The 18,658-nt window shown below is 36.6% G+C and overlaps 1 protein-coding gene across 2 annotated transcripts in view; it reads left to right on the forward strand.

Moving 5' to 3' along the window:
• Positions 1–11,008: 11,008 nt before the first annotated feature.
• LOC139139131 (protein sidekick-1-like) overlaps positions 11,009–18,658 on the forward strand; it is a 41,278-nt gene continuing 33,628 nt past the window's right edge. The window contains exons 1-3 of one of the 2 annotated variants that reach the window (XM_070707929.1): positions 11,009–11,248; positions 15,093–15,293; positions 16,036–16,296. In XM_070707929.1, the coding sequence (XP_070564030.1) occupies positions 15,209–15,293; positions 16,036–16,296 (346 nt within the window). In that variant the 5' untranslated portion in view covers positions 11,009–11,248; positions 15,093–15,208. The remainder of the gene's footprint in view (positions 11,249–15,092; positions 15,294–16,035; positions 16,297–18,658) is intronic. The other variant, XM_070707930.1, reaches the window with a different exon arrangement.

The raw sequence follows: 18,658 nt of genomic DNA on the forward strand, positions 1-18,658 counted from the left end.
ATATTACTGAAGTTATCAGAGTTATAATTTTTCTGCTACACGTTTGTCTATGGGACGCATGATGACCATAGTGTTATATACTAAAATTTACTGCACTAAATATGATGAAACTTGCCATATAAATCGTAATATGCAAGAAATAATAATATTTGGAGCATCATGCCAATTAAATGCTAATTTGGAAATTGTAATTAGTGATAAATTCTGAAGTTGGTTCACCAATTTTGATAAAACGTGCAGGTATTGAAGTGACAGACATTTGACAGTGCTGTGAAACATTCAGCAGAGCCATGTTAATTAACAGCTCGCAGTGTTTGTTGGTTTAGTCTGAACCACTTAAGGAAAGGACTGCTGAGTACTGAATGCTGGATTTTCCATGCCTTTGTCACCTTAGTCCTGTGGTGAAAGATGCTAGTGATAGCACCACCGCTGGTGGAGTGTGAACATTTTTAAACGACAGTTTGTCCATATTGGCCGTTCAAGGGCGCTCTAAGTACCATGTATATGTATGGAGTGTGATTGGACAGAGACTTTCATATTAAATGGGATAACTATAAAAAGCCCTTGTTCCAGCTTTTAAATTCAGACAAAATTATCAGCAATGTGGTAAATGACCTATTAAACTGGAAGATATATCATAGAGGTTTAGTCACAGACAGTTTGGCAAAAATTTTCAAAGCTAGTGATGGGTGTCACATCTGTGGTGACAAAGAGACCATGCAATTTTTGATTGCAGATATGCAAGCGAACTATGGGATAAATGCAAATTGTTCTTAACAAAAATGCATGAACTACATGAAGACACTGGCTTGAAAAACTTGCAATAACTGGAGCAGACATGAATGATTTAATCTCAGAAATAATACATTGTATTACTTCTATCTGGAATATACGAAACTCTGTGGTTTTTGATAAGATAAAAGTTACAATCAATACATATCTGATTCAGCCGAAGATTGACAGAAACTGACCATAACTTCTGCAACTGCACACATGAGGGAGTACTTTCTACTCCACTACCACGTTAAGGTATCGCTCTTATACAAACAAATCCATACTGTACCCCTCTTCTGCAAAAATGTTTCCGGGAAAATTTATATAATGAATAGTAGGGCAACACTCCCAAACCTAATAACATCTACACTGTATCAAACCAAAGGAGTAATTTCTCCAAACATTCTGTAATCATCTTTTATCATCAATGATGTGTTTTTCAGATCACACTATTTTTATTCTAAAAAACATATTAGCATACGATGGTATCAACCGGGACTCGGACCCACAACGCACGGCACCCAATCACCTAGCGCAGAGGACAACAGACAAACCGCTCGACTAAATCCCCAATCTCAAAAGGATTGGTTCAATAACCGAGCTAAGGATGCATATTTATCTTACATACATTTTCTGCACTATGCAACGACATTTAAGAATGAAACTCATCAGCCACTAATTACCATATCCTGTAATTAATCACAAAAATTAATGAAACTTGCTACTTACGCTTATGTCACATTTCACACCATGATAAAGACTAGTTGAACTGAATGACGGCCCTGACTCACTACTACACACGTAAGCATGTTCAGTTCATATCTGGTTGAAATATGTCTCACAAACCAGGTAATGTCTCATTTCATCATAATTTGAAAGCATATGAAAGAGACTTTGTATCGACGATTCGCCACAAAAGTATCAAGACAATGGGGCAACTGGTTGTCAACAAGAGGTTGAAAAGGAGTTTGATGGCTGGCTGGCTGGAGAGCGATAGAAGACTTTTTCACAGTGAGAATTGAACTGTTTTCAAATGGTAAATGTTATTCTCTTAATCATTTTCAATAGAGCTGAAATCTTTAAACCATTGGATGATGGTGGACAAGTACCATATTGATCACTTTTGCCATACAATTGATGGTAGTTAAATAATCATGTGGAAAACCATAGTTGGCAAGAATTCCTTCCTCTGTATGTGAAGTGCTATGTCAGGTTTAATGGATGAACTTGATTGATTAGTGAGTGTCCTACATGCTGGGAGCTAATACTGCTGTAGTTCAATTGCCCATACCTTTCTCCAATGATAATATGTGTGGTGGGCAAAGGCCTCCTTTTCCACATCACACAAAATCATGTAGAGGAAAGTTGTGGGTGACTGAACTGCAGTACGGGCTTATATACTGTAATGAGTCAAAGCAATAAAAAATAATCACCCGATTTTCCCTGTTGCATTCATAGAGTTACAGATTCATAGACAATTTCGAACAAAAGTCACAAATCGTTCTCTGTCGTTTAGCGGTAAACAACGCCACCAGATATAAACAAAGAACTTTTGCCAATGATGCATTCCGAGCAGGATGAGTGCGGATGTCTTGTCTTGTTTTGACTACTCATGACCTCCTTCCAGACGGTGTTTCAGCTTTCGCATGAGTTGATTTCCTTGTTATTGACTGATATTACTGCCGATATGATAATCACATCTGACAGTACTGTCAACTACTAAATCTAGACAGTAGGTCTTGTTTCCGTACTGCTAACGGTTCTACACAACTCACTGTAAAGAAGAATAAATCAACTTGCACTATATGGTTTCTAATGAGATATCAAGAACTGATAGAAATGTATGAGTGAAGGGCATTTCTGTGTTATGTTTACCGTTTCGGTGGTTGCCACTGTAGTTCAATGGAAGAGTGTATCGTCAAACCAGGTTGTGCGTATTTACATAACTATAAGTTATACTGAGTATCCTTGCATAAACGATGAATCACTTATAATAAACTGTCCACTCTCAGATGTTGTGTTGCTGTTTACTACTAACACCGAATTTACCACAAGCCGTTTAACATTGGAGTGGAGTGATAATTCTGACCACATTCCTATAACCATATATTCCTGAAGCTTGTGGTAGATTCGGTGAGATTTGTTCAAATGAAGTTAACTTGTACTTACAAAATAATAATATATTTTATCAAGTTCTGGAACAAACTTTTATGCTATGCAGGAGACATCTTCTTGAGTCAAATTTTGGATATCTAAGCTCACAATTGTCTAAGTTACACATATGTGTTTATTATGTTGATTTGGAGTCACAGTATGACTGACCGTAAACCATTGAGTAAAACCAGACAATATCGATAAAAGACTTTCAAATTTGATTCAAACACACTTATTATATATTCAAAAAAATATGAGAGGAATTTTTAAAACGGTAAAACTCACTTTCCTGAAGTTCAAAACACTCCCATTTTCGCCAGCACGTTAATTGCGCTCAGCACCACACAACAACAACAACACAAACTTTGCCGAACATACTTTCGCTTAACAATTGGCGAAAATCCGAAAATTACCGAAGGATGCATGGTCGGCACTCTTCGGAAAAGAGAGGCGAGAGCAACCTGAGGCGAGGCGAACATGGATGGGTTACGTAACTGCTTCACGCCTTAAACAATACCCGTTACGAGTCTGTCTATGTTTGTCTGTGGTTGAACCCAGAATCAGTATGCCATTGAAAACTCAAAAGAATGACACATAAAGCAAATGGAACTGAAAGAGCTTTAGGGAATATGGTGCACTCGTTAGGATCATGCAGGCCATAGATATACTTGTTGCCTGGAAGTCCGCCGTGCGCCCACTAGTATACGCGGCCCATAGACGTCTGTAGATTCACGTCAAACCAACACGACTGTGTATCTACACACGTCTATTGGCCGCGTAGGTGCAGAGCGGACTTGCAGTCTACAACTAACAACTGTCTGTCAGGCATACATTGTTCAGTACGTGACAATGTGTTGTTCATTATCATAAACTCCGGGAATTTAAAGAGAAACGGAAAACTTTAAATTTTGTGTGAAAATAAATAACAAAAAAAACGCTGAATAAAAGTTAGCAGCAAAACAGTTTGATCCCAATATCAACTGAATATCGCAATTCTTTTGATACGTGTGTAAAGAGAGTAATGCATACTACTTACATATTCTGAGTACATGCATTTAATGTACACATAGTCCAGTAAAGCAGGGATTTAATCTTTGGCGCCTTCAATAAAATGTTTTCGCCCAAACTTATGAATAACAAACATAGTGGTTCAAGTATTAAATATTAAAATAGTTATTTTCCTTGCCCCGCTCAAGAAATATGTTGGAAACTATGTATGGAATATATGTATTTACGGTATTTTGTATTTCTGTGCTCATTTTTACCCGATAGGTTTCAGGAAAATTCGGAACGGCAAACAAAGACATTTTTCAATGCACCTTAATTAATGATTCATATGCAAATTGCACCATGTTGAGGAAGGTATTCTTTTAGGACTGATTTCGATTGGTTATCGTGAAAAAGTAAGTTAGATCTCCTTTGTTTTGTTAGAGAAGTTAATTTCTGATCACTTTCAATTGCTGTTTTAGCAAAGACACAAAAACCATGACATACTATGACACAGCGCACGCTGCAATGTAGTAAACCACTATCCTCCTTATGCGCATGTTCTTGGAGTGGAAATGAAGGTCAGTCAAACAGAAAGTGTTTTCAGTCTGCATGTATAATTTAGGTGTCCCATATCCTTTTCATGAATGGCCCAAACCTAAAGATAAATGTGTTGCTCAAATAAACCAAACAATGCGTTTTCATGGTTGCTTTCTTTCTGTAGCCGGCGGTGTCCGGCTTGGAATTTATTTCGTTTTCTTTCTTTACACCTCTGTGAGTCAACATCACATGCAAAAAATAATCACGACTCTTCATTTGATTTTTTCCCAAAAATCCGACCTCCAAAATTATCTATTGTAAAACGTGACCATTTTTCAAATCATTTATCAAATTAGAATGATATTAAATTGTACAATTTGCTTGTCACCTTTTAGACAGAGTTCAGTATTTTGACATACAGGTTATGTCATTCAATTATTGGTCTATTCCAAAACACATGCAAAGAAACACAAAATCAAACAGATACATTACAATTCTTACACTGAAACTTATTCCACACTATAGCTGCATAAAAGCAGTTAAAGGGCGTCACTATAGGCTGAAACATTGCAATATCTTCGAACATGTACACAATGAAAGTGGCTTTACACAGAAGGTCACAACATTTAGTGAGCAACTTACAAGGCCGAGAGTACAAACAAACAGGAAATAGCAAAGACGTGGTAGGAGAGACTGTTACTAAACAAGCCTAAGGAAACACACATGGACCGGTGCAGGGGCATAGCAGCCAACGAAGCTGTTCGAGTGAAAAGGTATTCTCGTTTTGAAGGCATGTATTTTATTCTCGCAGTGGGCCGGAAGGAGGGCGTTTCTCTTACGTTGGTTGAAAATTTGTTTGATTTTCACACAATTCGTGACGAATCTAAAAGACAGTACACTTTGCAGGATGTACAAACACATGTGTTGATGACATGCAGTTGGGAACTCTTGTCACGGGGAAGACTCTGACAGCACCTTGGAGCTCTTGAGGAGGAAGAGGGAAACTGGGAGTTGTGAGGGAAGGAAAACTTTTCAAATCTTGATGGAAGAGCAGTCTTAAATAGCTTATCTTCCCCCCCAAAATTTTCTTTCGCCTACGATTATTCGTGCGTCCCAGCGCGCGTAGGTTGTTATGGGGAGGGGGTCATAGACGAAGGGGTCATAGAAAAAGTGTATTTGTATAGGATTTTGCCGCTTAGCTTTTCTGCAGGCTTTGAAAATCTTGGATAACAAATTTCAAAAAATGTACTTGCAGCATGCACGCTTGCAGATTGTTAGATATTAGTGTGAATTATGGAGGTGAGAAAATGGTTTTTGCTTTGATTCTTAAAAAAGGTACGATATCACTTCAAACAAACGTATAACTTGATTGTGTATAATTCTCAGTGTGTGTCTTTGAACCTCTTACCTATTTCAGTGTTAACAAACACTGACTTATAGACGGCCTGATATTTCATAATTTTTTCAGCAATTTTGTGACAAAAAATGTCTGAAATCGCATGACGAACACAAAAGCATATGTCAACATATTTCGGAAACAAGCTAGCCTAACACAGAAAGACAATAATCGCACTATATTAACCCTGGAGCGAGACGCACAAAAGTACATCCGCGCAAGCGACACCGGCCGCCGGTCAAGAGCAGTCAAACAGCCTATTTCAAGAATTTTTAACAACGTTTTTTTTTCAGTGTACATTGAAAAGAAAGAATCACATGAATAAAATTCAAGGAGATCGTTATGTGACATTTATTGCCCGCGGTCTACAAAAGGAACGATAGCCTACACGCAAATGAAAATGGATTGGGTCTGAGTTGGCGGAGTACCAATTAATAGGTTACAAGTTCATTTGGCCTGTGGATAGGCCATATGCCAAGCAATGTACAAACAAAGGCGCTCGATCGTTAGCTGGGTAGTCTGCTAGCCCTGCGTACAAGGTCTGTGTGTTCCCGGCATTATACGGCCTGTGGTGGAGGCCGTATAACGCCAGGAACACACAGACCTGTACGCAGGGCTAGGTAGTCTGTTAAATTGATCGATTTTCTGCTCGATCTATCTATCCCGTAGTCAATATGCCCGCCACTGCAACCTAGCGGGCATATCAAGATTGAGTTGAAAATCGATCGGTTTGGCAGACTAACCCGGCTAACGAGCGTCTGTGTGTACAAATAGCACAAGCACGTCATTTATTCATTTACAATGATACAAAATCATGGGTAGAATCATCTGTAGGCTCATTTCCATGTCCAGTTTTGTACTATGAAACAGGTCTTTTAGATTAGATGGAATAATAATAAACAGCATGGCTGAAATATAAAAATGATTGTTTGTTTGAAATGATGCAGCAACCAGTAAAACAAAAGCCAGGAGAGCGCATACACTCTGACAGGACAAAAGTACATTCAAACATTGTCCTGGAGCAGTTTTAGTTCTAGCTGAATGTGCCTATACGCTTTACTTATTCATTTGATATTTGAAAAAAACGAACATCTTCATGTTTCGGTGATGTTGTCGTTAATAAAAAAATTACATGCCTCTTTCGACACTTATGACAGTGTTATACACTTTTCCTGTCTTTAACGGGTCTTATTCAAAGCAAACTCTTGGAAAAATCAGGTATTTTGAGATCAGTTTATTACACAGCTACGAATTTTATGCATTATTATCATGGTTTTATTTGATAACCAAAGTTGGTTTGTGTCAATGTGCTAACTGAAGGACACGTACAGAAGTATGACTGCTCGCTGATTTGGCCCACGAATACACTTTTTAACAGGCTAAGGAAGCCGTCATTATTTACGGCCTGGGGGTCGGAGGAATTCCATCGGAAACTCTGAAATTTCGAGTAACCCCCCCCCCTCCGCCGACCCTGATGAATTAGAGTAATCCCCCTCTCTAAAACATAAATTTTGACTGACCTACCCCATTAAGAAAAGTTAAATATCAAGATATATAATTGTGACATTTACAAAAATACAGCGATGGTAAAGACCTTTCATATCCTGGTGTAACCTGCTAGATTATCATAGGTTATCTCATGACGTTTGAAAAGGTGAAATGAAATTCAAAGTCACAACAAAATGTAGATGTAAAAGCTCACGCTATAACCAGTATCCAACCATAAAGTATTGTTTACTTTGTATGGGTATCATGACTGGTTTTTCACTAGGATATAAGACTGGGCAGAATTCGAAAGTACTGAGGGGGGAAGAGTCAGAGGAGGTTGTACCCTTACTCGATGAAAAAAATAAGAAATTGATGTGTGCAATGGTGCAGTCTGGTGCAATATGAGAGGTGTTGGTTGTGTCTTTAAATGCGCCCTTCTCAATCCCAGGTTCTCGCATCAGCAAATGTGTCAATACCTCATTAACAGTTTGTCATTCTTTTGTTTTCCATCGAATATTTTATCAAATACATAATATTGATATTAGATAAATCTGATAATTGAGTGGGGGCTTTAAAGTAAAACTGTTAGAACACCCAAAGGGGAGAGTGCGAGAGAGGGGTGTTCCCCCTCTCGCATCGAAAATTTTGAGAAAATGTTGTGTGAAATCACGGTGGGGTAGAGTAACCGTGGTGAAATGGTACAATCTGAGAGGTATTTCAATTCATTTTGCACCAAAAATTGAGTACCCCCTTCTTTCTCTCCACATTTTGAGCAACACCCCCTTTGTAGCTTTCAATTTTTTGAGTGACCCCTTCACATTCCTCAGACTCCCAGGCAGTAAATAATGACAGCTCCCTAAATAATATACGGGAGTCGCTCTCAAAAACAGATATGAACTGAAAATGCTCACGTGTTTCAATATATTTTGCAGTTGTGAGTAAAGTTAAACTTTTGCCACTTGTTTGCAACTTCATTGAAAGTGAACAATATTAACTATAAATTAATTATAAAGGTCATCAAGAATACAAATATGTAATTAGCTGAAATAAAATACTCAATTTCTTTGACTGCCCTCCTTGTATCACAACTTTATAAAGCAAGTGTAATTGCTTTTGGTCAAGTTCATCAAGCTATATATGCCAAACTGTGAAAGCTCATTAGATATGCAAATTATAAATTAGCTGACATTAGATGCTAAATGACTTTAATGTTGTTTTAACCCGGTATCATCAATGTACATACATGCTTTGCCAACTTTGGTCCAATAAATTCCGCTATATATCCCTAAATAGGAAAGTTCATTAAATATGCAAATTGTAAATTGGCTTAAATGTATCTTCAATGTATATAGCAAATTTCGTCAACTTTAGTCGAGTCAATCAAGCTATTTATCCCTAATTAGAAAAGTTCATTAAATATGCAAATTAGGAATTGCCTGAAATGAAAATGCTTAATAAATTTCAATAAAATTATCTCATGGTATCTTCAATATACAAAGCAAGTTTCGTCATCTTTGGTCAAGTAAATTCAGAAATATATCCCTAATTAGAATAAGTTCATTAAATATGCATATTAGGGATTGCTGAAGTGAAAATGCTTAGTTCCTTTCAGTAATGTTATATCATAGTAACTTTAATCTACATAGCAAGTTTCGTCTAGTTTGGTTAAGGCAATCAAGATATAAAACCGTAATTAGGAAAGTTCATTAAATATGCAAAATAGTTTTGCCTAAGTAAAAATACTTAATAACTCTCAATAATATTATATCATTGTACCTTCAATGTACATAGCAAGTTTCGTCAACTTTGGTTAAGTCTTTAATGTCAACCCTTTATACCTTTCACACCTGGTATAGCTTGATGTGATCAACATTTGCAGCAAACTCATCAAATTTTGTGCAGTCGTTCTAAATATACATCTGTTTTTACTACAATCATTAATTATGCAAATGAGTAAAAAGTATGCAAGCCTCACCCACCAAAAACTAATCAGTTCTTGCCATTTGCTAATTGAATCTATATACCAGATTGAATTCTGATCTGATTAGCCGTTTTTGAGATATCAGACAGACAGACAGACAGACAGACACCGCTGTGACATAAGCTCACGTGTGTGAACACGTGAGGTAAAAATGACGCCCCCACGGAAAAGTAACAAAAGCGTGATGCCATTTACTTGATTGCATAACACACGATGGTCAACATTTTGTGTTGTTGTGGTCTTTATTTTCTTTGTCAGATGATTAGTTTTTGAAAATGGCGGGGGATCTCAAATGATGTTAAAACGTTTGAATTTACATGCCACTTTCAAAATTTATAACAGTGTTAACTACTTTTTTGCAGTCTTTAATGGGTCTTATTCAATGAAAACTCTTGGAAAACTGAGGATATTTTGACATGAGTTTAGTACACACTCGCAGCTATTGTTGGGGCTTTAACTCTTTGTATGTATAGCCGTCGGCCCTATTAGTCAACAAACAAACAAACAAAAGAACAACAAGAAAAAATCGGAGACTGAGTTCCCAGTCGTCCACTCAGGCTTACTCCGGCAAAGTGAAAGGCGTAGCGAGATTAAATACACAGCCTTGCCATGGAGAGGTAACTCTAGCACTACATGCTACATGTAGAGACAGTGCGCGTTTGCAGACCATAAAAACGCTGCCCACGGATACCCTGTTACCTCGATCTTGTGGTATACAAAGGTCAACGACATAACAGTGAGAAAATACTGGACATAAGAACGCACACGAAAACCACAGATACGTTTCAGTTCCGACATAGAACATCATGCCATCCAAAATCTACCTTTTAAGGCCTGATCAAAGGCGAAACACTAAGGTACATCAGAACTTGCAACAATGAGAATGATTTTAGTGCTAAAGTCAAGTCATTCAATGCAAGATTAGTTGAACGTGGCTACAAAGAGGATGAAATCTCTAGAATTACATCACAAACAAAGTTCGCCACCAGAATTACGCAATTACAACACCAGCGAACAAAAAACAGAACGGAAAACACACTTGTGTTCACAACAAGATATAGCCCATACATAAAGACACAAGCTATCAAACTAGCTCTGTGTGAAAACTGCATGGGATCACATAGAAAAGGACGAAACATTAAGGAATGTATTTCCTAAACAACCGATCATCGCTTACAAAAGAAATACAAACATCAGCGACACATTGATTAAGGCTAAAGCCCATTGCATTAGAAACAAGTCAATGAACGAACAAACACATTACGATCCAAACATAAGCATTCTGGCTTCACTGCTAGAAGCACAGGAGATCAACAATTATATAGACATGACATAAAATAAAAAAGATATGCACATATCTTAGGCGACTGAGGAAGAGACCGCTCTGGTTTCGAAACGTGGGGATAAAAAAAGAGTCACCGCTGTCAAGGACACATCTGTCTACGCCCACGTCTCGCCATTGCTTATTTGAAAATTACCGACTCGCTTGTTAATTTCCATACTAACAGCCAAAACACAACTCAGACACTAAACACACCAAAGCACATACAAGACGAGATGGCTGATGTGTGAAGCCACTTTCCCTTTATTACACTGTAATAATCATCAACATGTATTGCATTATTAACATGCTATTCACCAATTCCTGGAAACTTGAGCACGTCACAGCACAGTTACACGAACGTCCAAACTACAGTACAGGATCAGGAAACGGAACAAGCCTCATGCTACAGATCGATCGTGCATGGAACGGAACGACAAGTGCCATTAATTTACGAATGTACGTCGTATGACTCTGTTACTTCTGCGTGAGAATAGCTATTTGTATACGTCTATGTGACCTTGGTGTCATTGAAAGTTGGTCGCGACGCGGATACATGCGTCACAACTTCGTGCAATGTGTTGAACTCTGTAACAACAACTGAGAGGTAAGTAATCGGTATTAGGCGCCAGCATGGAGCTAATGGCTCTAGTTGATCAAGATAATTTAACTTTCACCTAATTGTCTATTGGTCTGTCATCACACTGTCGCTTATGGTTAGGTACAAGACTAACCATGGCATAAGACTTGTGTACATACTGGTATACAAGCGTAGGTACGGACGCTTTCAACAGTCGAGGGCAAAAACCTACCACTGGACTAGGTTAGGCCGAAGGCTGAGCCTTATCACAACGGCTATCCCGCCGCCATAGTGAATCCTCTTCCCCGAAAAGCATGCTGGTATACTATGACAATCCTCGGCCATCGCCAAATTGTGATTTTTTGCTAACGTATTCACACACGTGAGCATATTTCGCAGCGATGTCTGTCTGTATGTCTGTCTGTCTGTCTGTCTGTCTGTGCGCTCGATATCTCAAAAACGGCCTATCAGATCAAAATCAAATTCGGTATATAGATTCAGTTTGCAAATGGCAAGAACTGATTAGTGTTTGGTGGGTGTGGCTTGCTTACTTTTTGCTCATTTGCATAATTAATGATTTTAGAAAAAACGGCTATACATTGACAACGACTGCACACAATTTGATGAGACTTACTACAAATGATGATCACATCAAGATATATTAGCTGTGGGAACCATTAGGGAGTGACATGAAAGATAGTTGCTGATTTGCATATTTGATGAACATTCCTAAATTTGGGATATATACCTGATTTCACTTTATCAAACTTGACCAAACTTGGTATGTATATTGAGGATACTATGATTAAACATTATTGACAGTCATTAAGCATTTTAACTTCAGCCAATTCCTAATTTGCATATATAATGAACTTTGCTAATTAGGGATATATATCTGAATCGACTGGACCAAAGTCGATGAAACTTGCTTCATATATTGAAGCTACTATGATACAATATTATTGGAAGCATTTTTACTTCAGTCAATTCCTAATTTGCATGTTTAATCAACTTTCCTATAAGGGGCATATATCTGAATTAACTTGATTGCAGTTGTTGAAACTTGCTATGTACATCAAAGATACTATGATATAACATTATTGAAAGTCAAAAGACATTTTTACTTCAGCCAATTCCTAATTTGCATATTAAATGAATTTTCCTAATTAGGGATATATATCTGAATTGACTCGATCAATATTGATGAAACTTGCTGTGTACATCTAAGACACTGTAATACAATATTATTAAAAGCTATTTAGCATTTTCTCTTCAGCAAATTCATATTTAATGAACTTTCATAATTAGTAATGTATACCTGAATTAACTTGACCAAAGTTGATGAAACTTGTTACATATATTGAAGATACTATGATACAACATTATTGAAAGTCATTAAGCATTTTTTTCTTCAGGCAATTCCTAATTTGCGTTTTCAATGATCTTTTCTAATTACGTAAATATACTGGAATTTACTTGATCAAAGTTGGCAAAACATGCTATGTACATGGATAATTATACCATGTTAAAACAATATTGAAAGTCATTGCACATTTTCATATAAGCTAATTTATAATTTGCATATAATGAGCTTTCACAGTTTGGTATATATGGATTGAATGACTTGGCCAAAGGTAATTACACTTGCTATATAAAGTGTTAATACGATGACAGCAGTCAAAGAAATTTGATATTTTTATTTCAGCTAATTACATATTTGTATACTTCATGGCCTTTATATGGTGAATATTGTTCATTATGTTGATCATGATACTTTCAATGAAGTTGCAAACATGTGGCAAAGGTTTAAAGTCACACATAACTGCAATATATAATGAAACACGTGAGCATTTTCAGTCCATATTCTGGTTCTTTTTGAGAATTTTTGCTTGTGACACGACGGCCGAGGATTATCATTAGACTGCATGTTACTCAATGGGAACTATAGTTGAAATACATTTCATTTCGTTTTCATTGTACTTAGAATTTACTTGAATTTTCATTATAATTTGAATTTACTTTTACTTTCATTTTACTTTAGATTTTTATTTTCAATTTTTCTTTGAGTTTTTTCATTCAATTTTTAGTTTTTTTCACTTGAAATGTTTTTCATTTTAATTTTACTTTATTGTATTTTTTTATTTCAATTATGATTTTATTTTTTTGTTTGTTTCTTTAACAAAATGTTTCAAATGAAATGTTCCTGCTTTTTTGATCAAAGTCAAATCATAAAACAAACGATTTTTGCTTCCAATCGCTAAAGTTTGATTTTTTCCTTTTCAAGAAACAAAAAAACTTATTTTTTCAAATTTATTTTATCTTAATTGCAATAGTTGTTCGCTTTTTGTTTCGATATTACTTTACTTAGCGCGAATTCTTTTGTTAAAAAATCAACTTTCAGAATAATATTTTACATAAAACAGAATACACTAATAATTTAGACGTATTTTATTGATGACAACTCCAGGCCATCATACACCTGCTCTCGGGCACATAAACCCATTATCAAGGCATTAATATATAGTACCGCCCGGGCCGCGAGGATCTACCGCAGGCAGCACCAATATTCTTATAACTAGGTTTTCTCGCTGTTTTCTCTATGCAGTTTCTCTCCTATTCTTCATGCTCTGACTGATCGGAGTAAATAAAATAAATGATTATATTACCTAACCTAGCTTCTTGACTCTTTTTTTTACTTTACACCCCATTACAACAACGTTTATCGCTTTGACTTGGCCTCGCATGCAGATACATACACTGTTACAGTAGAATATGCATGCCGAAACATGACATTTTACATTGTGATGCAGACCTGATCTGTGCACTCCAAGGTGAACTAGAAACAGATGTGACAACTTGCTAGGTCCCCTCCAGGACTCTGGTTATATACTGCTAGACCCCACACATGATGAACAACCAGTTTGGTGTAAACTTCTATAGCAAATTCCTAAAAACAAATAACATGTGTTGTGGATTAAGTGAAACAGAGGTTCGAATTCACCAAAGTTTTGCGCGACACAAAATATTACATTTGAGTAGCCTACCTCCTATTCTGAGAATTGTGGGTGATGGCCTTTGTGGCTTTGTAATTTGTTCCAGTGACACTCCCAGAGCAATAAATAATATAGCTTCCTTTGCAAGTGCATGGCGCTTGGTTGCACTGTGTTTCCATTTCTGAAGGCAGCTAGGATACTTTGATTATGAGCTGAGCTGAGCTGAGCTTAATCTATATCAAAAAGATGCACACAGTCCCATGCCTATATTGGTTTTGGTGCAAAATCAGTTTTTTTAGTAATTCAGTATTGCATAAAACTTTGCCAAACAAACACACAAACGAACAACCATGTTCATTTGATCAGCTATGGAATTTGGGTACACCAAAACAACTGTAAAACTTGTGATAGCGGTCTTCTGAAAAAGCACAAATTCATTTCCCTTTGAACAGGTCCACTCTAACCTTTGTTAACAACAGGTTTAGACCAAACCAGGGTGCTACATGTAGGTATCTGATCCTGTCTGTGACAACGGAGTTGCAGTGAAATTATTAAAGTGCCATCATAAAGGCTAACATTAATCGACGTTTCACTTCTTGATTTGGCATGAAATTTGATTCTGCTGAAGAATAAAATGTTTTTGTCGGGGAGAAAGTGTTTTGCTCAACCAATGAACCGACAGTCATGCTTCTGTAAGTTCTCAATTAGAATATGTATCTGCTGTCTGTTTGAAATATTTTTGAAAACAAACTGCCAAACCATCAGTGCAGTTGCATCATAACATAAAGCATTGCTATTAGCTGTATTATTATTTCTTCATGTAAATATAACTTGTATATTTTAGACAGAACTAAACTGAATATTTTTCTCTCCAATAGTTATCTGATTGAGCTTCAGTGACCGGTTCATATTTGGCAGGCATTCAAGCAAGAATTTAATACCGAACTAATTTTATCTTCAATTTTGTGGTGAACAGTGGTAACTTCCTGATACAATGAAGTACGGTCAATTTGTCATGCAAGTCTTTCAGATGACAATAGTGGGTGGACTATCACTGACCTACTCTCAAACACTGAATGGTAAGTACATTATAAATATGCCTCAAGGAAGTATGTATAATTCTTAGGAGCTGTATTATATAATAACTATTCCTAGAAGTTTTGTTAGCAAGGACATAAGATATTATCCTAATCCAGTACATTTTTTCCTGAACAGTAAAGGCAACACACTCAATGACCCTCAAAATATTCAAAATACTCTTTATCAATTAGTTTAAAATACAACACTATAATGACGGTCTTCTGAGTTTTAATAAGTGTGTTAAGATCTCTATGATTGATTACGATCAGTGTTTTTGCTAAGGTTGGGGAACGTTGGTAAATGATGTGGGAACTGTGGTAACATTTCTATTGTCCCGTAATCTGATTGCGTTGATATACCAAGGAGAACCTGATAAAATGGCTGGGGAACCCTGGCAATATTTACTGGGGTACTGGTCTTAACAAAAAAGCTGATGATTGTAAGAAAGTAAACATTTTGTTGTTGACTTGTTCATCACTGTGATTACCATGTTATTGGAACGCGTATATCCTCCTCCTGTTCATACTGATTAACATATTAGACAACAATACTAGATAATAGTAGATAATTTACATTCTGCGGATGTCATGTTAGCGGATGCTAAATGAAAACAAACACTTTTTTCACTTTTTCCTGAAATCTTCCTTTCCACATTTAAAGAAAATCCTGGTCATAGACCTACTTATAAGTTACATGTATGTACTATGAAAGGTATTCACACCTGGTATAATATTTTTTCAGCATCGACATCTCTTACAGTGGAAGTTAATGATACGGCTGAAATTGATTGTGAAATTCAGCAAAATGATGACAGGGCAATGTACACTGCTGAAGACATAACATGGTACAATCTAAACCAAGCTATACCAGGGGAAATGTACTCTACCATGTCAAATACAACATCAGTACTTGTGCTTCCATTTGTGCAGTTTGCTGATGCTGGAAACTATTCATGTAGGCTTGATAACGGAGCGGTATCGACCACTGAAATTCGAGTTGGAAGTAAGTTACTCAGAGAATTAGTTTTACCCCAACCTAGATACCAACATGTATTTTGACCTGCTACTGCGTACCCGTACCCACTTTCAGTTACCTGGAAATTTGATGTGTATTGATCATGCTGCTGTGTGTATATGAATGTACGTGTGGATGTGGGAGGTGGGAAAAACGATATCTGATGATTACACATCTTCTTGGTTAGACCCAAAACTAGCCTGATAAAGGAGATGGTATGTATAGGTGTGGTCCTTCCACCACAGTCTTTGTGTATACGACTACATGTAGGTGTGTATGTGACATAATGTTCCTATGAAGACCTCAATGCAAGGAGCAAAGTCACATCATGGCCATAGCACACGCTCTGTCTTTTATGGTCAAGCAGGATTTTCAGAAGAGATGGTAGCTCAACTTGGCAAAACGTCTTTACTTAAAATTCAAAGTTTTCGTCCATGTTTGGTTAAATATCTTTTTTTAGTCCCCCGGATGAAGTCAAGGAGGACATGGTTCGGGTTCCGTCTGTCCGTCCGTCCGTCCATCCGTCCGTGTGTCTGTCCGTCAAATTCCTTTCAAACTTGGTAAGAGGATAGGACATTATGACATTCATATGCACGTCCATTGTTTTGGGTGTGAACACGCATAACTAGCGTTAATTTGAATAACTAGTGATTTTTTTAAAACGAGCTCTGTTTCTTAGGAGACTGCACCAAGTTCGATGAAACTTTGTACACATGTTGGTCACACTTACCTCTAATAGCACATGAAGACATTTGTCAGTATTGTGTCGATAAAATGATTATTTGCATATTTTATGAATTTTCACAATTCCCACAATATTTCACTAAATACTGACTCAAATTTGATGAAACTTCTTATAGATGTAAAGATACCAGAGTAGATTTGTGGAAAGGCATTTAGCAGGATCATGTCAATTAATAGCTAATTTGCATATTTGACGATTTTTGTAATTAGGGTGCCATATCAAAATATACCTACTCAAATTTGATGAAACATGGTACAGATGTTGATATACCAGAGCTTTAACAGTATGCAAAGACATTTAGCAGGATCATGTCATTTAAATGCTAATTTGCATATTTAATGAATTTTTATAATTCTGATTATATGTCAAGAAATATGGATTCAAATTTCGTGAAACTTAGTACAGATATTTGGGTTGGTAACTCTGCTGGTGGACAGAATTGTCCCCGAGGTTATCGTTCGCCCAGTTAATGCGATGAAATTCGTTTCTTCGCTTCGATAAAGTGTGTATGTGCGATGTATGATAGTGAGCATGCGTGCGTGAGTGCTTCACGAACTCTACAACGTGTTGAGCGGTCTCAGTCAGAAAAATGTAACAACTTAGCCGGCTATTGAACCACACTTTTTTGGGAGTGGAGATTTAGCCGAGCGATTCTCTCTGTGGCCTCTCAGCTAGGCGACTGATGCCGTATGTTGTGGGTTCGAATCCGATTGAAAACTAGCCGTATTATATACCAAAGTTGTAACTGTGTGCAATCATTTTGAAGGTTCATGTCATTAAATTGCTAATTTGCATATTTTATGAATTTCTGTAATCAAGGAAATATGTGTCGAAATACCGCAGCAAATTTCATGAGACTTTGTAGAGATTTTGATCTCAAAGTGTTGTAATTGCGAACAAAGGCATTCTGCAGTATCTCTTGAAGTAATTGCCAATTTGCATATTTAATGAACTTTCCTAATTAATGTGCTGTGCCAGAAATATTGCATCAAATTTGGTGAAACTCGGTACAGATGTTAAGGTGAAGTACTACGAATTACGTCAAAATTAAGTTGTGGTGTCATTTTTTTGAAACTTTACACAAATATTCTTGGAAGTTTTGCAAGTGCAAAAATGAAATAAAAAATGGGGGTCACAACGCTCGTTTCCATGGAAACGGACGTTAAAATGGCGTCGTTAGAAATAAATAAATATGCTATAATTCACTTAAACTAAAGAAAGCAATTATAAAACGCTTAGCAAATTAGTTAATTTTAATAAATACCAAGACTTAAGATTCATATCTATCGAATATATAGTTTTCATGATGTTTGTGAAGAAATTTTAACATAAGTATCGATTACAAAATGACGATATCGAAATTATATCACTACATAATTTTCGAACTTTTTTCGTGTCGCTTTGAATGGTGTCATTTTGACCAAACTTGGCGGATAAACTCCTGACATAATACCATTTAGTTTACACTTTTAATAAAAGGGTGTCACCATGCTACTTTTTACAATATCTCCAGGTGAATGGGTAATTTGCGCCATATAAATGGGAGAGAAATGTTAATTTTTCGCTCATATTGAATAAAAACCAGCTTCCTAGGGGGTCAAAATA

This window comes from Ptychodera flava, chromosome 8, assembly GCF_041260155.1.
Source record: "Ptychodera flava strain L36383 chromosome 8, AS_Pfla_20210202, whole genome shotgun sequence".
Classification (NCBI taxonomy): domain Eukaryota; kingdom Metazoa; phylum Hemichordata; class Enteropneusta; family Ptychoderidae; genus Ptychodera; species Ptychodera flava.